The sequence below is a fragment of the Cryptotermes secundus genome, unplaced genomic scaffold (genome assembly GCF_002891405.2).
Source record: "Cryptotermes secundus unplaced genomic scaffold, Csec_1.0 scaffold248, whole genome shotgun sequence".
NCBI lineage: Eukaryota > Metazoa > Arthropoda > Insecta > Blattodea > Kalotermitidae > Cryptotermes > Cryptotermes secundus.
Window position 1 is genome coordinate 940,282 of NW_019737984.1, and position 25,000 is coordinate 965,281.

Consider the following 25,000-nt stretch of genomic DNA (forward strand, 5'->3'; position numbering starts at 1 on the left):
TGAAGCAGTGTTACGATCTTACAATTGAAAGCATTAGAGATAAGATTCAAGATAATTTTGTGTGCGTATCAATCGACGAAACACAAGATTGTGAGGGACGGTTTATTGAAAATTGTATAGTTGGATCCCTTAACAAGATTGAACAATCTACCCCATGTAAGATTTGAGGCTTTCACGGCGGTGACTATGAAGAAAGCAGTCTTCTGGGATTTGGCACCGTGTATATGTGGTGTTAACCGACGTTTCGGAGGAACGTATCGCCCCCATCTTCAGGGTTGAAGAAGTATAAGTAAATCTGCAAGCGACAACACCGTGAGACACGGTCAAGCAGACTGACCGTGTCTCACGGTGTTGTCGCTTGCAGATTTACTTATACTTCTTCAACCCTGAAGATGGGGGCGATACGTTCCTCCGAAACGTCGGTTAACACCACATATACACGGTGCCAAATCCCAGAAGAGTGCTTTCTTCAATCTACCCCATATCTTCTTGCGGTAGAGCAATTTGAAACCACAAATAGCTCCGCAGGTTCCGAATTCTTTTATCAAATCCATGAATTTACTATGGCCGAATGGCATTCAGTATGAGCGCGTATTGCTCTTTGTGACTGATGCCGCAAGTTATATGATGAAAGCCGGTACTGCTCTTAAAGTTATATTTCCAAATAAGACACATTTGGCATGCCTTGCCCATGAGTTGCACCGTGTTGCAGAAACAACTCATGCAAATTTTCTGCTTGTTGAGAAGTTGGTGTCTTCTGTGAAGAAGGTATCTGTTAAAGCGCCATACAGAAAAGAAGCCTTTAAAGCAGCAGCACCAAGCGTTCCACTTCCCCCAGAACCAAATTTTAACGCGCTGGGGCACGTGACTGTGTGCAGCTAGTTATTATACCGAACATTTAGAAACAGGAATGTTGTGAATATATTTGATCCCAAAAGTGCAGCATCAATTCAAATTGCCCAAGATGTACTAAAAAACGCAGAACTAGAAACTAATTTTTCTTATATATCTGCCCACTTCTCTCATCTTCCATCCGCCATTTCTTCACTGGAGGCAAGCCACAGCAATACTAGTTTGTATCAGTCGTTAAGCGTGTTCAAAACCACTGTTCCAAATTGGTTGGTGAAGCCGTAAAGAAAATGTACACAGCATTCTTTAAAAAAAATCCAGGATATGAATAAATTTTAGTAAACATACTGAACTGCCAAGTAAAAATCACTAGCAGTGGAGCAAATAGCGGCTTTTGTACATGCGCCCCTAAGTTCCTGTGAGGTGGAAAGAAGTTTTCCCCGCTATAAGGACATCTTACGAGACAATAGGAGGCGACTAACTATGGAAAACCTAGAACATTTAGTAACTGTGAACTGCAACAGAACAGAAGTTGAAAGTTCGGAGAGCTAAATGTGAGTACCATTGGTTTTTTTAAATTTGTAATGAAATATGTTGGCTTTGTTGCATGATTTGTATTTAAGTATAGCTTTTTATTGCAAGTGAATCATTCAGTGATTACATAAAATGAACTTAAATATTGATTTGTTGGTTTTAAATTATGTAAAATAAATTTTAATATTGGGTATAAATTTTTATGTGCATATTTCGAAAGTTTTTCATGTATAAATGCATTCATATTTAAGGGATTATTAGTGCATAAAAGTCCTGTCTCTTATTATCATTAATTCAAAAAATACAGAAACTTATCTAAAATGTTATAGTATAGTATAACAATCTATTCAATATGTCTAGAATGTACCGAGCATGCTAGCACACAATTAATTCGTCTGCCCTATATTCGTGAATTTTAAACTGAATATCAGTCATGTAACTTACAACCGCAATCAGATGCAAATTTTCCTGTCTTCTTACGAAATAATCTTAAATACAGTCTGTCTCCCTGTTTACTTTCGTTCTGCCTGTTCCGTGGTTTACTGAAGATCGTGTAAGGAATAATGCATAAAGTGATTTATGTCCACCGTTGTTCTGTTGCTGGGCAAACACATGCGGTTCAAGGTTAAAGGGATTTTCTTGGCATTTGCAGGATTTATTACCAGGCGATTTCAAGGCTCTAAATAATTCAACAGATTGATGATATCACTTACTTTCTTATTCAATTCTGAATGTACTTAAAGTAAGAGTGATTTAGTCTCTGCATCTCGCAGTGCTCCAACTTACATAAGCAGGTCTGACATTCAAGTGAACTGTGCTATGATACGAGTATTTTACACCGTCTACGAAGTGCAATGAAGGTGCATTTAGAGAATTAACACGAAATAGGCACACTTAAAAGCATTAAGTAAGTGCGTGATATGTTAACTTAGTAGAAATTGTTTCAGTATAGTTTATTTTAAGAATTCGGGAGATGCTCTAGTGGTCAGATTTCCTGGTTACAGATCCAGAGGCCCGGGTTCGATTCCCGGCGCTACCAGATTTTCTGAGAAGTAGTGAGTCTGGAAAGGGGTCCACTCAACCACGTGAGGATAACTAAGGAGATCCTTCAAGGAAATTGCGGCTCAGGTCTAGAAAACCGAAATTAACGACCTTGGGGATTCGTTGCGCTGATCACGCAACACCCTCTATCCGCTAAAGTTGGCACTAACTTCAACGACAAGCGGCGGTCGCTCGGTCGGTATAGTTCGCTTGCGAACTAAAACCATGTAGTTTCTTTTTCTTTCTTTCTTTTCTTTTTTCTTTATTTTCTTTCTTTCTTTCTTTCTTTTTTTGGAGATGGACGAATACGGCACTTTAGCTAGTACAGAATAAAATTCGCTAGACAACGGGACGAAATATACGGATTTATTAATTTTTATTTAATACTGTAATTACATAGTTCAGAGCGCGTTCACAGGAATACTGTAGGGAAGAAAGGAAGCTACTCTGGTTCTGCATGGACCCAGGCTACTTGTGGTACTGTGAAACTGACAGTGTGACAGCATCACATCGCTCTCATTTCCATAACGCTGAATTTGAAATAGAACTGAAAGCAGAAGAAATGGACTCCGAATCACTGAGAAGCCACGTTTATTACCTCCGTATTACGACTGTTCTCTCAGAAATACGTGTACTTGGGTTTTCTCCCCTCGCTGGTCGCGCTTCTTATATTGCTCCTAGTATCCAACCATGGAAGTATGAAACAAAAATCAGCGATGTAATAAATGAATTAGAAAGAGTCTTTCATTTTTGCTGCCAGAAATATTTGGTGTAAACGTCCGTGTAGTTTCTGAAGCGGTATAGGAGAAAGGGATTGTTTTGAAACAAATACAAATAGTAAATTGTAAAAGGTAAAGCTATCCCTGTGCCGGTCACGGTAGCCGAGCGGTCTAAGGCATGCACTGTCTTCGCTCACTCGGAAGCCGGGATCGTGGGTTCGAATCCCACTCAGGGCATGGATGTTTGTGTGCATTTTTCTGTGTTTGTCTACAGGTAGAGGCCTTGCGACGAGCTGATCACTCGCCCAAGGAGTCCCACCGAATGTGTAAGATCTAGTAAACCGAAGTGAAACGGAGAGTTTCATGGAGGTAGGCCTAAGCCCAAATTGGGGCTGTAGCGCCACAGAATAAAAGGTAAGGTAAAGATGTCCCTGTGCTTCACTAATTAAGCAATATGCCATGAAGGTGTATGGGGGAGTGGATGTATAGATCCACATTTTCTTGACCTCGGCACTAGCTGGAGTTGAGTGGTCAGCTTCACGCTCCGAACGTTTTACCTCCGGGGAAAGAGCCCCCGGTATCCATTGGAATGGAGGTTAGGTGAACCCCAGAGCCAGTCTGGACGACGTGGAGAAGAGAAAATATTTTACACTACCGGGACTCGAACTAAAGAGGAAATGGCTTAATGCTATTTAACAACCGAGTATTCCTTCAAGACCAGCATCGTAACGATAAGGATGAGAGAAGACCAAACTGAATTGATATTAATGTATTCAAATTTATGAGTATATACAACGGATAATATAAATTGAAAATATCTGAGGAAAGGAATAAGTTTATTGTTATGCGGAGTTTTTGTTATGTAGTTAGTGAATAAGGTTTTCTGATTTGTTGATAATTAATTACGGTCTATAACGAGTGTAACATTATGAGCTCTATGAATTAAGTTTAGGAGCACGGATAGCTAAGTCGGTACAGAGACTAGATATGGGCTAGATGACCGGTTTTCATCCCGGCAAGTGCAAGAGATTTCTTTCTCTGCATAGGGTCAAGACCAGCTCTGTGGTTCACCCAGTCCCGAATCAAGGATTCAGTGGGCTCTTTCCCGGCCAGTAAACCGTAAGGGCGTGAAGCTCACCACTCATTTTCATTTAGTGATGAGATCAAGAATTGTAGAGTTTTACCTCCACTTTCCCAAACGCCTGCATGGAGTGGTGGTTAATTAGATAATAAGAGGTACAACTTTACTCTTTACCTTTATGATTACATTTAATATCATATAACGTGATCTATACACCAACTCCCCCATACGTTTTCAAGGTGTAGTGCTTAATTAAGTACAGGGACAACTTTACCAATACATATAGAGTATCCTGGTTAACTGCGCTTTTAGACATTCATTCTATAGCATCTGCGACATAGAGGTTTCATTCGGCGAGTTGGATGGAACTGTGATAAAGCGGGTGGTTTAATTCACTTCGAGATAATGGCTTAATGGAAAAGTATAAGAGAATGAAGTCGACCTCGAACGAAATCTCGAATGAAAGCAATCGCCGCACTTCTATGTAGAGTCCTGCTGTGAGATGCGAAATGAATCTGGCAGGCAACAGCACCGGCTGTGACAGCAACCAAGTTGCCTTGGAACAGAGTAACCCAAGTATCAGTTCATAATGGCGAGTCCCGGAATTACTGAACAGCTTCACATACAAGGCAGGTAAACTAGCCTACAGAAACCCGACAATTCAGTGCGGCACTGAACACTATATAATCCGCCCAAAATCTTACAGGAGCAGTAATTTACGTTCGTAAATTCTACTGCAGAATACACTTGTAACAAGAGGTTCTGGTCAGAAGTAATGACCTACTTTCTCTTAATACGGCAAATACCGCATAGAAAACGACACCTCCAACAATTCTTCTTCGCAGCGGGAATGTGTTTATCGAACCGTTGCCTAGCAACGATATGGGTTATACAGTCGAATCAAGTAAGCTGCTGCTGGCCCTCTCCAGAACACTGATTCTTGGTTCCGAGTCCCACGGGATTCATGACCATATCTTACTGACGACTGTGGGAGCCTTCAGACTTCTTCGGCGGTGCATACACTAAAATTTGGGACACGTGGACAAAGCCATAGACTCTCCTGTAATACGATACGGACAGTACAGAGGAAGAGAGGACGCCGCGTCCAGTAACTCTTCTGTTGTTGCACGTATTGGTTGCCGCTGGAACGTGTTTACCGATCCCTTACTTAGCAACACATACAGACACAACACAGGCTGAAGGGAGGGGTTTATGAAGTACGCCATTGAGGTGGGCTCAGGTGCCATGATTTACGTGCAAAATTTCGTAAAGATTTGTTCAGGCATTCAGAAACAGCAAGGAGATCGCATTTCCTACTTTAAGAATGCAGGTTAAAAGTAGATAAAACATCCGTAATATGCCACATTTCACTCCCTTTCAAAAATGATTATCAAATGATTGAATCCCGAAAGAAGAAGTCATGTAACGTCACTCCAGATAGACTGATGACATGTCGGCTTCAATGAATGAATGAATGAATGAATGAATGTATGAAGGTTAGGCCTCCTTGGCCCTTGCACCGCGACCTCAGTGGTCCATTGTGCTTCCCCTTTTTTAATTATTCCCTCAGCAACCCCACGCTTCGAATGAAGCGCAGGATTTTGTACGTGGGGCGTCAAAATAGTCTCTTGGTTCCATAAAGTACTGACCCAGTGACGTAGTCTCAAAGAAGCTAAGGCCTCACATTCACACAGGACATGTGTGGCTGTTTCGTTTTCTGTCTGACACCTCTCATAAGTGGGACTATCACTTAGTCCCAGTTTGAAGAGATGTCCTTTGAGGTGACAGTGTCCTGTAAGTAGTCCTACCACCCATCGTAGCTGGTTCCTGTTTAGCTTCAACAGTTCCTTCGCTCTTTTAGCGGAAGGTCCTCGTATGTCGGCTTACTCCGCCTTGTGCAATGTGCTGCACCGTTCTGGTCTCTCTGCAGTCCCTCATGCTGTATCCAGCTGGGGGAAAAGTAGGCCACTTTCATTACTACCGCTTTGGCCCATTGAAAATTATTATGCTTTGGCCCTTTTGGTAATGAATTTCTTCGATTCTAAGACACATATTTTTCACAATTCAAGATTTCTAAAATGGGGGTGCGTCTTATTTATAATGGTGTCTAAGAATCGGTGTCAAAAAATTATATTGTTATGACCAAAGCGCAAGGAAAATCGTGATATCCGTAACAGCACTCATAGAACAGCAAATACGTGTATGAAGGCAACAAAAAGAGACTCTGAAACATTTCTATGTATATTTACGTGATAATGCACAAAGCACCTCATGGTTTGAAGGCTTATAATACCAGGGTAAAGGTAACGTAAGGTTGCTTAACTGATTAAGCACTAAACCATGAAGACGTATGGGGGAGTGGATGTATAGATCCACATTTTCTTGACCTCACACTAGCTTGAGATGAGCGGCCAGCTTCGAGCCCTGGCCGCCTTACCTCCGGGAAAAGAACCCCCGGTACCCATTGGATAGGAGGCTGGGTAGGCCCCAGAACCGGTCTTGACGACGTTGGGAAGAGAAAATATTTTTTTGACCCTACCGGAACTCGAACTGGACACCTCCATCGTCCAGTCCATAGCTAGTCGCTATACAGACTACGCTATCCAAGCTAGTGCCGAGGTCAAGAAAATGTGGATCCATACATCCACTCCCCATACGCCTTCATGGCCTAGTGCTTAATTAGTTACGCACAGAGACAAATTTACATTTTCATAATACCAAGGGGTTTTAATATTACGTAATATTTTTTGATGAAGATAAATCGGTCAGCATTCGTTGTTAAACTTATGCTCATTGCTGCACCTTGAAACCTTTTCTTGAAATCATCCCTCGAGAAGGAGATTTGGAGGGTGAGTACCATTGGCTTTGCTGAACATTCTGTTATCGTCTGAGTTCGCTATTGGACTCGGTTAGTGCTATGCATGAGTGTACTTTATTTTGAAACCCAAATACCGTAATTGCCACTTCACAATGCTTTCGAAACGGTTCGGTGACCCCTGAAAGACGAAATAGAAGAACCAGAAGAGCAACTCCATCAAAGAAAATGTTTGGAAAGACCGAGTAATAGATAGAGAGATCAACCGGAAAAGTCACAGGCTTTTTAGCTTAGTGCGTGAAGAAGAAGAAGAAGAAGAAGAAGAAGAAGTAGTAGTAGAAAAATAAGAAGAAATATTGCTACGTGAATTCTGAGCATATTTACGAATCTTATAGCAAACGATATTATTTTTAGGATGAATTCTTTCAGACACTGAGTCACACTTCACTCAATGATCCTCAGACTACAATTTAAGGAACTCTTTATCTAACCTGGAAAATTCTGGTGCGTTGAATTTCTGCCGATTTATTCCAGCCGCCGCCATCTTGTATCTTTACTTATCACTGGTTCTTTGATCTATGGTGCAATCTACATAATTGATTTCCATGAAAACGAATCACACGTGTATGTTATTATTTTAATTTTGCAATCACGGCAGATACGCAGACTTCCGCTACACAAAGAAACTCGTACACATTACTGGACAGTGCCTGAGTGAGTGGCCTTCGAGGAGGATATAATTCTGAACTACGAGACATTTTGTAAGAGCGAATCCAATTCCTTGACTCCCCTCCTTTCCTTTACCTCCCACGTTCATGAAATATGGCTCTTCGGGCAGTGAGAAAAGCCACGGAGAGACTCGTGTTTATTTTGTAAAAAAGAAAAACTTTATTATGAATAAAATAACAACAGCGAATAACTTGTTTTGATGTGATGTTATGTATAAAGAGAAGGAGAGATTTAGCTTAGTCAAACTCCCAAATTGAAAGTGTACACAAGTAGTGTGTAAATGCAGTCCGGCATCGTGTATATCTTTCCTTGGCTTTATATACAGTACATAGCGCAACCTCAATAATGCGGACTGACGGAAACACTGGTGTGTACGGACTATCTACTCATTCGGATTACTGGATTTCAACGTATAATTAGAGTTTTTAGTAAAATAATCGATTCAAAAGATTTACAGGTACATTTAATGCATAAATAACAAAGTTTGGTAAAATATTATACTTTTTAAATGCAGTCATCAATTATTTAACAGGGTTACTTCAGTCGCCAGCCGGTAAGGACATGAGTATGGAAACAGAGGACTCTACATTGTTGGATGCTGTTGACAGGAAACGGATAATGAAGGCCACAAAGCGTGTGGTGTAGTGATTAGTAGTGTGCACAAATCAGTGTCAACTTTATAATCACTAGTTACGATTTATAAGTGTTCAATAAATATAATTACCAATCCAAACCCCTTGACAATATCATGTTTCACAGCAATTCATTTTTCCTGCACGAAAGTAAAATAATTGGAAATTTTGCAATTTTTGGTGGTAGTCTAGAAAACCGAAATTAACGGCCGTGGGGATTCGTTGCGCTGACCACGCGACACCCTCTATCCGCAAAAAGTTGGCATTAAAGTTCACCGACAAGCGGCAGTCGCTCGGTCGGTATAGTTCGCTTGCGGACTAAAGCCACGGAGTTGTCGATTTTTTTATGCGTGATTCTGCAGAGACCAATGAAGGGCTCTTGTGAATACGGTAATGAACCTTCGGGTTCTACGAAAACCTGAGAAAATCTTGAGTATAACCAACAACTGGCGGCTTCTCAAGAAGGGTTCAGCTCCATGAGTGAGCGAAATTCTTTCAGATTACTGGGAGTTCGCACTGACATGGGTTCGGACTTCCGACATCCCACTGTATATGCGTACAATATTGACAAGTGTTTTGTAATTCTAAAGTGCTTTAATTCAGGAACGGTGACAGGACACTGATCAGTATTTGCCATGTAAGATTTTTAAATGTGACTAGTTTAGACATCCAACGCGATGCTTTATGTCAACACGCTGCGACAGTCTAATTACGTAAACTATTCGTTAACTTTATGGGTAAATAAAATATACTTGACAAGCCTGACACTTGTGAGGAAGCACAGAGAGGAAAACATTTTGTAGCTGCATACTGAACTGGAGGGTCTCAGGATGTGGCTCTGGTAACGGTGTTGAATTATTAGATTCCACAACGACAGGAAAATCCCCAAGCAACTGAATAATCGCCAACTGATCGAGGAAAACTCTGTGTAATGATGTTGGCTGAAGATGTTTGGTGATACAGTGGAAGAACTGAAGTGAATATTAAGTGCATAATATATGTTGGAGATATTAAGTGATTACTGGTTACTAATAATAACCGCATTATTGAAAATATTGTGACGTGTCGCGCTAGCTGGACCCCCCCCCCCGGAGCTGACGCGCCGAGCGGAGCCGAAGTTAGCCGAGTCCCAGCGTCCTGGTAGCTAGGCAACGCGAGTCAAATCGCGGTGACGTAAGACAGCGTGAGGTAACAGCGTTGCTACGTAACAGGCACACACAGCCACTATATAAGAGAGCTGCACTGCCTGCGAGGAGAGTTGTAATGTGGCCGTCGGTTAGTTCAGTAGTAGTCGAGCCAGTGTTTTATCAACAGTTCTCAAGGCAGCAGCCTGCGAGTAGAGTTGGAATCTAGCAAGAGGCGAGTTACGAGTAAAAGTGTGATAATCAGTGACAGTTTGTGATAACTGAGAATTATTTGGGAATGTGTAACACAGTGACACTTGTATAGCTCCCGTACTGTGAAACGTGTAGTCTACTGACAATAGCGTCATTTGATTTGCGAATAGGGCTATAAATTGTGAAACCCCGCAATATTGTTATAATTAATTGTAGCCGAGATTTGCAGGTTGTTGAATAAACCACATTAACATTCTCTACGGCGTATCCAGTAACCCAACACGTTCCAATATGTTTCCACAGAATAGTCGTTCAATAGTTTATTAACTGGCTTTCAGATATTAACAGAGGTTATTTAATCCATTGCTGCTCTGTGGATTCTGCACATACCGCCTGTTTTAAAATACCCAAACTCTGCATTCTACCCACAGAGTGCATTTGAGCGATTTTTCCCCCGAACAGCATTAACCGGTTGGTTTTTGAAGCGGAGGCGTAATGTGTTTCCTGTGAAGTATGAAACGAATTCTTATGTAATATTTAGAAGAAATTCAGTCTTTAAGCGATGGAGATAATCTTAGGCGGCCCATAAACCTACGAGTCTGGCTCGCGATTCCGACTCGGCTCGGGTTCCAATGAGACAATCTCGTCCGTGTGTGGGTCGCAAAGTTAGGAGTCAGCTCATGCGTTTGTGGTGAAATTAATCCGAGCTCGGCTCCCGAGTCAAGCTCACCGAGCCGGACTCGCGAGCCAGACTCGTACGTGTATGGGATCCTTAAAGGCTCGCAGAGCGTCAGAGAGTAAAATATGTTCGTAAGTACCATGGGACTCGGAACCAAGAAGCAAAGTCCTGGGGAGGATCAGCAGCAATTTTGCAGCAAGTCTTTAAAGAGTTGAGCAACGCCCGAGACATAGAATTTAAGCTGAGGAATTAAGAGTAAATGCGGGTATGTTATTTTAACTTGCCGAGTGCTCAATAGGACCACCTCTGTGGTCTAGTGGTTAAGAGTTCCTGGCTACAGATCCAGAGATCGGGTTCGATTCCCGGCGCTACAAGATATTTTCTGAGAAGCAGTAGTCTCAAACGGGGTCCACTCAGTCTTGTGATGATAATTGAGGAGCTATTTCAAAGAAATAGCGGCTCCGGTCTAGAAAACCGAGATTAACGGTTGTGGGGATTCGTTGCCCTGACCACGTGACACCCTCTATCCGCTAAATTTGGCACTAACTTCGCCGACAAGAGGCGGTCGCTCAGTCGGTATATTTCGCTTGCGGACTAAAACCACGGAGTTTGTTTTTTGTTTTGAGTGCTCAATAGCCGATCATAGTGGCCGCGTGGTCAAAGGCATGAAATGTCTTTTCTCGCTCGACCACCAGAATCGTGAATTCGAATCCCACTCAAGGCACGGATGTTTGTCTTCGTTTATTCTGTGTTTGTGTGTAGGTAGCACCCTTGCGACTGGCCGATCCCCCGTCCAAGGAGTCCTACCGATTTTCTAAGATTAAGAAACTTAAGTGAAACCAAGCATTTCATGGGTGTTTAACGCTCCAAGTGGGAGCAACAGGAATAAAGATAAATAGATGTAGTGCCTAATTGATTAAGCACAGGGACAACTTCACCTTTTTGCCTTACCACGGCAGGTTGAGGAAGAGTATGAAGCCCCTACTTAAACTGGCCAAGGACATGCCGAATGCAAAACATAAGCGAGGTTAGCCTAAGGAAAATGTCCCCAGTTGGCAAGGTGGCAGCACTGAGAAGGGGAATAACCGCCTACGGATGAACACACAAAGCGGCAATGCCTGCTTTACTAACAGTCTGCCCTAAAGAGTGTCTTCTTCCACAACTGACAATATGAGTGTAGAAAGGAACACAAATGCTTACTCTTAATTAAACTAATATATCGAATCTCCTCGAAACAAAATCATACGAAAAGGATAGCTACGACATAAATACGAAGGTATGTCTATCATACTGAATAATCATTTGTGTAAAACAATGTTCTAGTCTGTTGCTATTTACTGGATCTACTAACAGCCTGGCAGCTCATTTATATCACTGCCTGATTCTCCTGATCTTTCCTAGTGGAACATGGCAGACTGAGAACCTACGGCGAACTGAAAAGCAGACAAATTTTTAACCATACAAATTTTATTAGACGTCTTAACTGACTTAACAAGTTTCCTCCTTATTCCGAATTCAACTAAAGTCTTATACAGTAGACCTGTTTCACTCCTAATAATATCAGACTCTCTCATAATCTATAAATACCTGACACAATGATAAAATATATTCCTATTTTTCAGTGCAGAAGATGTGCTCAATAAATGACCTGCAAGATTTGAGGTTTTCATGGCGGTGACTATGAAGAATGCCGTCTTCTGGGATTTGGCGCAGTGTAGATCTTATGTGAACCGACGTTTCGGAGGAACGTATCGCCTCCATCATCAGGGTAGAAAAATCCGCGAGCGAGGAACCAGTGTGAGCAAGTGGCTGCAGACTGAGCTCAATTGCAGCCACCTGCTGACTATGGTTCATCGCTCGCGGATTTTTCTACGATCGAATTAAAATTTATGGTCAGCACGAATTTAAATCACGAATAGTGTTGTGTCAAAAGGGTACTGGACACAATTCTATATGATGTTAATAAGAGAGAGATTTCTCAGAAATAATTGCCATTGGTATTGTTTCCTGTCTCATAAACAAGGACATTGCTCGAGTCTTTCAATTACGTCGGAATTTTTCCCTAACCAAGAAACAGACTACAAGTTTATGTATCACGAAGTGCGGTGTTCCATTTTTTGCTTAGAGTACTTCACTTCAAATTATATCATTACATGGAAATATACGTAGGTCGTACTGAAAGTCGTGAGCACAAATTTTTGTAAAGTAATATGCTCTATTATTGACAAACCAAATACACCACCTCAATCTACAGACCTTTCTTTATTTTCCCACATAATCGCCACTTCTTTGTACACATTTCTCCCAGCGTTCTGGGAGTTTGAAAATTCCCCTTCTGTAAAATTTCTTTCCAGCCATCCGAAAACACTGACGCACTGTTTCTGAATTCAGCGTGCTTATGGAAGTGTGTGCATGGGTGCGAGCAGTGTTCGAAGATGGGTGAAACATTTTAAAGATGGGAACACCAGCATCGAAGATGAGCCTCAGACGGCCGTCCTCGAACAGCCTCAACGGAACTCAACAAGGAAAGAGTGGATGAGATCATTGAAGATGACAGGCGTGTGACTGTGGACACAATAGCCCGAAAACTTGGAATAGGGCAGAGTGCAGTACAGGAGATGATTGTAAGCTTGGGCTGTAGGAAAGTTTGTGCTCGTTGGGCCCCGCGATTATTGACCGAAGACCATGAAGGTCAACCCCAGAACCCCTCCTATAGCCCTGATCTGGAACCCTCCGACTACCATCTTTTCGGATTTGTGAAGGATCAGCTGCGTGGACAACGTTTTGAGACAAGGGAGGCAATTCAGAAAGCAGTGCATCAGTGTCTTCGGATGGCTGGAACGGAATTTTACAGAAGGGGAATTTTCAAACTCCCAGAACGCTGGGAGAATTGTGTACAAAGAAGCGCCGATTATGTGGAAAAATAAAGAAAGGTGTGTGGATTGAGGTGGTGTATTTGGTTTGTCAATCATAAAGCACGTTACTTTACAAAAAATTGTTGCTCATGACTTTCAGTACGACCCTCGTACATTCTTTTAAATTGTCACTGGCAATTTAAATCTCCCTGAAGCTTGGCTCTGGGTCTAGCGGTTCGGCAGCATGTATTTCGCGTTCTCAAAATTTGTCATTTTCATGAACGTAATTTTCCCCCTGTCTGCAGTACTACAGCAGTCCGTTCGCACATATACAACAGACTCATTTCTTTCATATGTCTAAAAAGTATAGGCTCTGAATTAACCAATCTGGTTCGGAAAAAATCGCCTACAAATTTCAGCGCAGAATTCCGATATCAAATTTCACTGAAAGTCAACACATCAGTATAAACACACTCGGTTCATTTCACATCGCCTTCCACAAAGCGGTTACCCTGTCGCACAAAATTCGCTACTGTTTTGAAACGTTGATAATTATTAGCTCATTGTATACTGAATACAGCAGAACGGATTTGGTGAAATTTGATAAAGCCCTTGTTATATAAATTGGCAGTTTGCAAAACACACAGTCCACCAATTTACATAACGGTGTAAAAACAATATTGGCTGTATTTCAAGAAATGCTGAGTAGATTAGAACACGTTTCAGGCAAAACTACCGGCCAGTAAACAGGTTAATGTTTCTGTTATGCGCATTTCTTCCGTACACATTAGTTTAGAGATAATGGCCATTGAATACCAATTATAGTGTAGGGGCAGGAGTATACTAATGCATTTCGTGTGTAAGGAGAACGCAGACGTCTAACTAACTAATTCGAATGAGCTGAGCCTTTCTTGAGAAGCCGCCAATTGTGCAGCTATTCAAGGATTTCCCAATATCTTTTGGAACCCGAAAGTTCATTACCATGTTCACAAGAGCCCTCCACTGGTCCCTGTCCTGAGCCAAATAAATCCAGTCCATACCACCCCACACTATCTCTCTAAAATCCATTTTAATATTATCCACCCACCTACGTTTTGGTCTCCCTAGTGGTCTCTTTCATTCTGACTTTCCCACCAATATTCTGAATGCATTCCACTTCTCCCCTTTTCGTGTTACATTCCATGCCCATCACACCTTCTTGACTTGATTATTCTAAATATAATTGGCGACGCTCACAAGTTATGAAGTCCGTTACTGTGCAGTTTCCTTCAACCTCTTGTCACTTCTTCCCTCTTCGGTCCAAATATTCTCCTCAGCACCCTGTTCTTATACACCCCCAAGTCCATGTTCATCCCTTAATGTCAAATACCAAATTTTACACCCATACAGAACCACAGGCAAAATTATAATTTTGTATATTAAAATTTTTCGTTTTTAGACAGCAGATGAAGAAGAGGAATCCAATCTCCTATCTTAATTTCCTCCTGAATAAAATTTTAAATGTTACTGTTTGTTCCAAATATCTGAACTATGCCATATTTTGAAAACATCTGTTAGTCATCTTTTATGTCATGATTTTGCCCTGCATTCTAGTGACGAGACAGCAACATAGACTTAGTTTCCTCTGTGTTTGTTTCTAGATAAACTTCCTTACTAGCTTCATTTAAAGTTCCTGTTTTTTCTTTTTTATGATACTTATGTAATCTCCCAATAGATTCACATCATCAGCATAGACCAGCAGAAGGAGTGTCCAGTTTAATTTCAGTCCAACTTGGTTTTCCTGGATCTTCCTAATGGCATATTCCTAAAGCAAAGTTGAAAAGCAATGGCGATAAAGCATTTCCTTGTTTTAGAACATTTGGAATAGGAAAATTGTCACATACAAAGGTCGAATAAAAAGTAGTGGCACCATCTCTATACTTCTGAAATGACTTTATTACCTGGGGTAAACACATTTATATTCCTTCAATATAATCGCCCCCCATGTGTACCACCTTCTGCCAAATTTTTGGAAGGCGTCGTACACCATCAGCGCGTCCACTTTTGTGGATGTCCAGCAGTGACCACCCTACGCACGAATAATCTCCTCTCTTGTATTGTAACGTGTCCCTCGTAGTGGTTCTTTCATTTTGACAAAGAGATCATAGTCGCACGGACTCATATCGGGTGAGTATGGCGGATGCTGCAGTAGCTCCCATCGCCAGCTGTGAAGGAAATCCTTGACAGCGTCAGCAGTATGACCCCTTGCATTGTCATGAAGGATGATGGGGTTCGTTGCCAACAAGTGTCGTCGTTTTCTCCTGAGTGCTGGACGAAGATGATTACACAGGAAATTCCAGCAGTAGGCAGCGCTTACTGTCTGTCGTTGAGGTAGAGTGTGGTGCAGTAACACTCCATCAGTGTCATATGCCACAATGAACATCGCCTTCACATTACTCTGTGTAGGGGGCACTTTCCTTGGACGAGGAGAGCCAGGATGCTTCCATTCGATTGTCACTTCAAGTGCGGTTCGTATGAGCAAGCTCAAGTTTCGTTCAGAGTGACGATCCTTCCAAGGAAGTCGTCACCATCCCTCTGGTACCGGTCCAATAGGTCCTGTGCAATTGCATAACGTTGCCATTGTTGCACCTCGGACATTGTATGGGGTACCCAACGCGCTGCAATTTTGCAGTATCAAAGAATGTCGTGCAGAATGTGGAGCACGGTTTTGTGAAATACGCCTACCTCAGCAGCTAACTCCTGCTCAGCCCATCGACAATCGACATCCAGCAAAGAAGTAAGAAGCTGAATTGTGTGGTTGTCAACGTGGGGTCGTCCTGAACAACGGCTGTCCTGAATGGCATCCCTCTCTTCACGGAACAATTTCACCCATCGTGCCACTGTGCGATATGGCAAGGCAGCATCACCACATGCTTCTCGCAGTTCCTGATAACAGTTCTGTGCACTACGACCTCGTGCTACTACAATTTTTATTCAGGAGCATTGTTCTTGTTCCGTAAACATGTTCTTAGGGCGCTTGAACTGGGATCCTGCACTTCAAGACGATGCACAATGCAACTCAATGAAACATAACCAGAGCCACTCACTGCACTACTTCAACTGGACTTATGATATCAGCTACAGAAGGCGCTAGTGCCATCTGACGCACATCTTTCATGTTACAGCAGTGTTGCCACTACTTTTCATCCAACCCTTGTATTTATCTATACGGATTTTACTATCAGTTTCATTTAAATACATTTTAATCTGTCTAACTAGTGTCATAGGTACCCCAAAATCTATCAGAATATTGTACAATACTTCCCTCCTAACTGAATCCTAGGCTTCCTTGAAGTCTATGAATAGGTGATGTGCTATCTCATTGTACTCTCTTTTTCTCCAATATCTGACAAATGTAAAAGATCTGATCAGTAGTTGATCTGCTACGTCGAAACCCACACTGATTATCCCCAATAATATCATCTATATACGAGTATAAACTTAACACTGAGAGAAGGATATTGGATAAAATTTTGTATGAAGTTGATAGCAGTGATATCAGTTTCACCGCCCTTCTTGTGGACTGGTATAATAACAATCTCCTTCCACTGATCAGGCAATTCTTCCTTATTCCAAATACAAGTAATTAGCTTCTGAATCTCAGAATGAAATATGTATTTCACCTCCTGCTTGAATCACTTCTGTCCAGAATGTGATCATTATATCTCTTCAAAATTACAATTTCAAACTCAAAATGACTAGGATCAGGAACTAATGGCTCGGCTGTATGTATTTCTATCTGCCTAAAATCACCAACCCTAAGTACGTTCAATAACAGAGTAGTAGTTCTTCCACTCATTAAAAATGTTGTGGGAATCTGCAGGCATATCACCATTCCTATCCTTCATTAAGTTACTTACAGACTGGTAATCCCTCTTAAATTCATTTATTCCTGTTCTTGTCCTGACTGTTGTTCGCAAGTTCATTAATTTTGCCTCTTTTTTTTTCCTGGAATGCCCGTTGGCTTTATATTTTATATTGTTCAGATTATCACCATTTATTTCGCTTGGATAATGTAACCATTGCAATTTGGCTCGTTTCCTTCGGTCTAATAATTCCGAGCATCTTGCGTCGAACAACGGCTTATGTTCCTTCAATTCGCAATGATTCAATTCTCTTTTGCATAAATTTATATATTCTCTCTAATAGTTTCCCAAGCTCTATTAATATCCACCTCAGTGTCCAAGTTTTCCAAAGCTGCGTACCTATTAGAGACTCCAGTCCGATACTGCTCTTTACCCTCTACCTCGTTTCATTTCTTAAGATTGAACCTTTCCATATGAACTGTGTGTGTTGTTTGTTTAATCACTGCCAGTCTCTCCCTAACTTTTGCCATTACCAGGTAGTGGCCAGTATCACAATCTGCTACCCTGAATGATCGGACATTAAGTATACTTGAATGCTGTCTCCTATCTATCAAAATATGGCCAATTTTATTTTGTATCTTCCCATCAGGAGATGTTCAAGTAAATTTATTAATGTTCCTATGTGGGAACATTGTATTTTTAACAATCATATTTTTGGATGTGATAAAATTTCTATTCCATTTCATGACTAATTTCGTGTAAACTCTCATTCCCAATTGGTTTGAAAATTTCTTCTCTACCAACTTTGGCATTGAAATCTCCTAACAACACTTTCGTATGGTATTTTGGGAATTTATTGAGTACAAGTTCTACTTCCTCGTAGAAGTTGTCCTTCCTATCATCAATTTTATCCTCTGTTGGAGCATGAATATTCAGAACGATTATATCACACCAGTGACCTCCTAGCATTAGGTACGGTATCGTGTCACTAACACAAAGTACCTCTTAAACAGCTGATATGATTCCTTTAAGCGCAAAAGAATCACTGTACATAATTCACTATTCTCATACCCATTCCCATAGAAAAATGTATATTCACCAGCTGGTTTGGTGCCACCTCTGTCCCACCTGACCTTCTGTACTCCCACTAAATCTAACTTATGTTTTGACATTTCATTCTCAACTCTCATGAGCGAACCTGTCCTATGCAGACTTCTTGCATTCAAAGTACCAAATCTCATAACCATTTTGCTAAGCTTAGTTCGTTTGTTCAAAGAATCCGTCGAAGTCCGAGGACCTCCATGACATTAAGTAACAAGCTTATGTTTTTTCTTTGCGGTGAGACGTTGTTAGCCACATGCCCAAACCCAAATCTAGAGAGTCACCCCTTGTTGGCTGTCAGCGATTGCTTATTTAATACATTCGAAGCTACCATCCACATCTGGAGGCCGTCTCATCCATCCGCAACCTGAGGACCCGCCATGCCGTGGTGAAAAGATACATGTATTAATCTTGCTTTCTATTGTACACATAAAATTCCGTTCAAAAGTTGATAGAAGGAAGATAGTGAAAACTATAATCACTATAATTTACTTAAACTTTTTATGTTCCTGAAACTGCACAGGTGAAGAATGTCTCACAACCTCTTCGAATATAACAACTATGTTACTGCCACAGATAAAAGCATGTATTTATGATCTTACGACTGAAGTGAAATATATCGCTATGCGAAACCGAGCTTCTAATTAAGAAGTGTTTCTTTCCTGGCACTACAGCCCCAGAGGGCCTAGGCCTACCTCCATGAAGTTCTCCGTTCACTTCGGTTTTTCTACATCTTACACATTCGCTAGGACTCCTTGGGCGGGTGATCAGCTCGTCACAAGGCCTCTACCTGTATACAAACACAGAAAAACGCACACATACAAACTAAACATCCATGCTCTGAGTGGAATTCGAAACCACGATCCCGGTTTCCAAGCGAGCGAAGACAGTACATGCCTGAGACCGCTAGGCTACCGTGACCGGCAATTAAGAAGTAGTTAGGACATGATATTTACGTAAGTCACGACTGTTCTCTTTGTGAGATTCCCGAGATCTGACACGTCACGGCTATTACACGTTTCGAACTACGTTCACAGCATGGAGAACAAATACTCGAATTCACATGAGCATCCTTGCCTTTTCCTTCTTCAATATTCCTTCAGTTACTTGAATTTATTTTAAAGTAACATTAATACAGATCACGGGAGAGCGGGCTTGGAAGGCTACAGGTGGCAGATTGCGAAAGATATGCTCTCTGAGCAGGGTAACCATGATAGGAAAATTAGCAGCAGAAAGCAAGGACAAATATCGGAAAATATTTCTTTGTAAATAGGATCATCCAGCTCTGGAACCACCTGCCTGCAGATTCTTTAGGGACTCTGTCCTGTAAACCAAGTCGTTTTTGGAAAAGGGTTACGCAAGTGATAAATAAGGCGAAGTGAAGGTGTGGGGGAAATAAAAAACATGCACTGAAGTGAAGCGAAGCGAAGTGAAGTGAAATAAAGTGAAATGAAGTGGAGTGAGTTGAAAGGAGGTAAATTGTGGTGAGGATGTGAAGGTTACATAAGTGTAGTGAAGTGAACTGAAGGGGAGGTCATGGGGAAATGTCAGCGCATCAGTCCATGAAGATATGAAATACTACAGTATTAACGTACAGTATGCTACTGTAATTTTATTTATTATTATTATTATTATTTCTTTATTATTTTTATCTAAAATATTTTAGGTTAATTAATGATTTCTATATTAGTATTGTATTGAGAATTGTATTTGTATAATTGTAATTGTACTGTAAAGCTATTCATTGTATGCAGTATGTGTCCCTTATTGTTGTGTAGTTTTGTGTGCTGTGCTTTTATCGAGAGTGGCGGGTTATTTTGCATGTTATGTCTTATTGTAATACCACTGCCACAAAATAAAAACCAATTTGCAGTCAAAATAAAAGGAGCAGGTTATGAACGTATAAGTGCGTTGCCAACACATACAACTGTGACAGCGAGAGTGGCTTAAAGCTCCAGAGCCGTCAGACAGTAAAATACGGTCACGTGTCCGTGTGACTTGGAACCACGAATCACTGTGCTGACGAGGACCAGCAACAATTAACAGAAAAAAAAGCCGAACAGTTTAAGTTGAGAGAGTCGTGAGACGTCGCCAGCCGGTGAGAACATGTCACCAAGTAACGACTAGCAAAATCATAGAAGACTTTGTGCGTGCTGCAGCTACAGTGGTTTTTAGGGTGTGCAAACCAGTGAGAACGTCATAATGATTTGTAGTTAAGAGACAAAATATTCAATAAACCCATTTATTAATCCAAAACACGTGTCTGGTCTCTAACTTGTGACAATACATGCATACGTATTGTAGCGTGTACAGCCGTTGATGGATAGCGACCTCGAAACAAACAATGAAACAACATTCGTTGCTAGGCAGCAGATCTTTAATATGCAAGAAAAGACGGCCGCTGCTAGGGAACATTTTTATTGTGTTAAAATTTTATATATATTTCCTTTTCTTTGGCGCTACAGTCCTCATTTGGGCCTAGGCCTACCTCCATGAAACTCTCCGTTTCACTTCGGTTTTACTAGATCTTACACATACGGTAGGACTCCTTGGGCGGGTGGTCAGCTAGTCGCAAGGCCTCTACCTGTACATAATCACAGAAAACGCACATAAACATCCATGCCCTGAGTGGGATTCGAACCCGGCTTCCGAGCGAGCGAAGACAGTCCATGTCTTAGACCGCTCGGCTAACGTGACCGGCAAAATTATATATAAAATTTCCAAATTTACATGTTCTCGCATGTTCAATCAACATATAGGAAACAAGAAATCTGAGCAGGGAGGTAGCCAATGCCATCAGATAGTCAGATTCACATAAATTGACACTTAAATGTAGAAATTAAATGTTCATTAATGTTGGATATATATGTAAGCATTTTTGTCCGAAATGTTTTAATTAGTGTTCAAAACTGGACCAAAACATTTGCTTTTCTATAGTTTTGATTTCAAGCAGATAATGAACAGAACTGCCCTCCGAAACTGCGACAGTGATTTTTGTACAATACTGTAATTAAATTCCTGCACGTTTAACTAAAACTTTTTATTTTCTGGTGGAGATCTTAGATTCATACAAAACTGGAATCTATGCGGGCAGAAACACAGAACATTGTTCTACGGTTTTTATCTTAAAACACGAACGCCCTTGCAGTTACGTCAGAACTATCTCAAGATGCTTGTATAATGAGCAATGTGGTATTAAAATCATAGTCAACTACACTGAATACTGACTACTTCACCAAGTCCAAGATGTAAGTCCTTGTTAAGAAGCTAACAGGTAAAAAGAGCTATCCCTGTAACAGGCCGTGGAGGCCCATAGGGTTGTGAGACGTTGAGGCTCCCACATTTTTTTGACAATCGGCTCATAGATAGCGGTGAGGATTTTAGTCTTACGCGCTGGCCGCCCTTTACCCTCAGGAATATTATTGATACTCATTTCTGTTTTAGGCTGAGTCGACTCCAGGGCCACAGTGCCGCTGGAAGAATTAGATAAATTGAAGAATATCCAATGACCTCATCGGGCTTCGAACCCGCGACCTTCCGGCTCGTAGCATAATGTCTCAACAAACTATGCTACCGAGTGTCAATATTAAGAGTTACTAATTACGTTCAAGAATATATGATATAATTTAAGATATATGAGAATTTCAAGGGCCTGGCTGGGGTTTTCTATGGAGATTCACGACGCCATTTCTGACGAGTGCAGTGACTGGCCACATCCTCATCACTCGTCGGTCATGTTGGATTCACTTCTGTCTGGTCCGCACTCTATTGTGATGAATGAAGCAGGGTAAACGATTTTAAAGTCAAATAATGTAACGTTTTTGGGGGTTAGAGTGATATATAAGACGGGGTTTGGATTTGATTATTGGATTTATTGGCATCTTATTCATAAAACTCGGGACTACAGGCAATTACAGCGGTATTGCTGATCTACACTCTTTACAGTTCGCCGTTTCAATCTTTACTAGTCGTATCCTGGCAACGGATTTATAATAGTCTCACTGTCACTTCAAATCACACATGAAGTCTTCTTTTCACTGCCTATTTTTATCGCCATTCTTCTGCAACTCTCTTCTCAACTCAATTCAGTTCCTCTGCTCCTAAGCTTATATCCCGGGTGGCTAGCATCTCGATACTCCGCTCATTTCCTCTCAACTCTTATTTATAATCACTTTGCACGGACCACGCAGAAGACACGGCCTCTCAATTGTTGGGAAGGAGCGTTTAGAGCGCCGTTGCATAGTAACAAAAGTTAGTTGATTGTCGTTTGCGTATTCGTTGCCGCGGGAATGTGTTTAGTGAGTCGTCGCCTAGCAATGAACATCTATTCTGACTTTAATATTCCTGCTTTCGAGCGTCATGTCACAATAATATCTGCCGTCCTTTGGGAAGTTTTCTGAAAGGCAGAATAACTAGTGAGTGGTTTTGTATGATTCTTTTTTCGCTGGCGTCCTATATTCTACTAAAATTTAACATAGTAAATTCAAAGTATCCCCTACGGCCCTCCAACTTAAGTACATTTAAATTCACTTAATTTTGTGGAATCGTTGTTAAAACGCTAAGGAAAAGACTGATCCAATTTAATTAATTCATAATAGGACAGGCTCTTGAGTACAGATCAGGTTCATTAAAACCACATGAAGTGATTATTTTAAGAAGAATGGGCCGTAAAGGATGGGAATAAAAGTTAAGTCAGGCTTAATTCCAACCTTAATCATTTTTAGAAATATAAATCCGAGATTATATACATATTGTAACAACAACAAATTCTCTCAGCCGTCATTCCTCTTACTCCTGAAAGTTAAGTCGCAGAGCCGGCCATTCAAGTTGCTATCTCAACGTTTTACATGTAATTCATTCTGTAGTCTTCGGGTTATGATATCAACGTTTTCATGGTACATGCCTCCATCCACAGGGTATAAATATGCAAACTTCTTACGCAACTAAGAAACTATATTGTATCACAAATCATAAATCAGTTTTCGCCCACGTCTAAACTCCAAATTTTCTGAGATATAATGCAATGCAGTGCGATTAAAGTCAATTGATGTTTCGGAGGAATATATAGCTCCCATTTTCAGGTTGAATACAAATACAAGCAAGAAAACAGCATAAATCAGGCGGCAAACAGAAATCTGCTTGTTGCCTGCTACATTTTACGTGAGTTCAATATGAAGTTTATATTGTGATGTTGTTATTATAGTTAACGTCGGCCAAATTTCATTTATGATCCCCTCACAATTGGCGAGATGTCATTTTCAAACTCAGTGTTAAAAAGACCTGGGAGATCCACCCATTCCTCCATATATGACAAAAAAAATCATTTTTGTTGTCCAGTGTCATCCAAAATCCTGCATACGTGCTTCATACTGGTTTATTGTCTGGCTGTAGGCGATATGTACCTCTGAAATCTCTCTTCAATTCATCTGGCTAAACGGCTTTATGTCTCAGAAGGCAGAATACTTCGCTGCGAGAACCTCAAGTCCAGCTAACACTTTTATTTCCAGTTTCACATATGTTAAAAATAAAGGGAATCTCAGACGAAACTTGTCCTTCCATTGCTCACTCCTATGAATCGAGTTCTTACACTAACAATTACTGAAATTGCGACGCAAATATTTTTTTTTTCTTTTCGCCACCGCGTCAGACCAACTCTGGGTTCCTCCAATGCTCCTATCCAATGGCTCCCTTGTGTGTGTGTAAAATAAATACTCAATTTTGTCTTCATTTTAAGAGACTACAAGCCGTCTGTCAGCATAACGACGTCCAAGCACCAGAAGACAAGAAAAAGTCAACTCCGTGAATCCAATATGTATTAAATTGTACTCCTGACAAGTGAAAATGTGCAATATAATGCTGATGTAATACTTGAAGGTGTGCGATTCGTCAGAGGCAAAGGGGAAGATAATGACCCGCCTTATTCTGACAGACGCTTCCCGAATGTTTCTGGCTGACTCACTTCAATCCACGATTAAGATAAAGAGTCTTTCAATATTTAGGGAAAATCTTATCTCGTATTGATAAACAGTCTCATGTGTTGTAATTTGCGATATAAATGCAGGATACTGGTAGCAGTAAATTGATTGTAGTTAACCTACGATTCTTCAGTGCAAAAGTCACTCATTCTGTTCGTCTCACCGTGAAAAAATCGCTAAACTATTCACATGTACGAAATGAAAATCAAAGAAAGACTACAGAATCATACATACCGTGGCGTGCCGCGAAAAAGCCAGAATGTATTAGGAGATCTGGGTTGATTTCCTAGGCAACGACCAGCGTTCCCGCTACAACGGCTAGGAATCGGAACGCATCCATTGCTATACAACGGCTAGCAATCTAAGAGTGGAATTTCCACCGTTACAAACGAATTGTTGAAGCAGACAAATATTCCCGCGTTTGTTGCGTAACAGCGGGCAGAATTAACCCTTCAACAAGTTATTCCCTATTGAGTCTTAGTGCACGTTACAACAGTCCAACGTCGGCCAGAGACCAGCAGAGTTTGTATTTCACCTTGAAACAGGAGAGTTGGTATTCGGCAAGAGAACAGAAGAGCTCTTATCCGCCTAGAACACAAGAGTTCTTCTCCGACTAGAGCAGAAGTGTTGTAACATTGGAGAAGAAACGTCTAAAGGACGTTATAAGTGGAGAATAACTGTGAGTGTAGAAGTGACTGTCCAATAAAAGTATATTTTTTCAAATCCGAGAACCCACACAGTTTCTTGTCGCGTTGCCTAGCAAACACGCGCCAATGTGATTAAAAATAAATTTAAAAATAGGAGTATC

At 41.0% G+C, this 25,000-nt stretch overlaps 1 protein-coding gene across 3 annotated transcripts in view; it reads right to left on the reverse strand.

The window, feature by feature from the left end:
• Positions 1–25,000, reverse strand: part of LOC111870588 (sodium- and chloride-dependent GABA transporter ine) — a 134,394-nt gene that overhangs the window by 97,341 nt on the left and 12,053 nt on the right. The window contains exon 1 of one of the 3 annotated variants that reach the window (XM_023862988.2): positions 7,531–7,738. The exons of the other annotated variants lie outside the window; for them this stretch is intronic. Coding sequence (XP_023718756.1) covers positions 7,531–7,583 — 53 coding nt within the window. The 5' untranslated portion in view covers positions 7,584–7,738. Of the gene's footprint in view, positions 1–7,530; positions 7,739–25,000 lie in introns of those variants that run through there. 3 annotated transcript variants of the gene reach the window in all.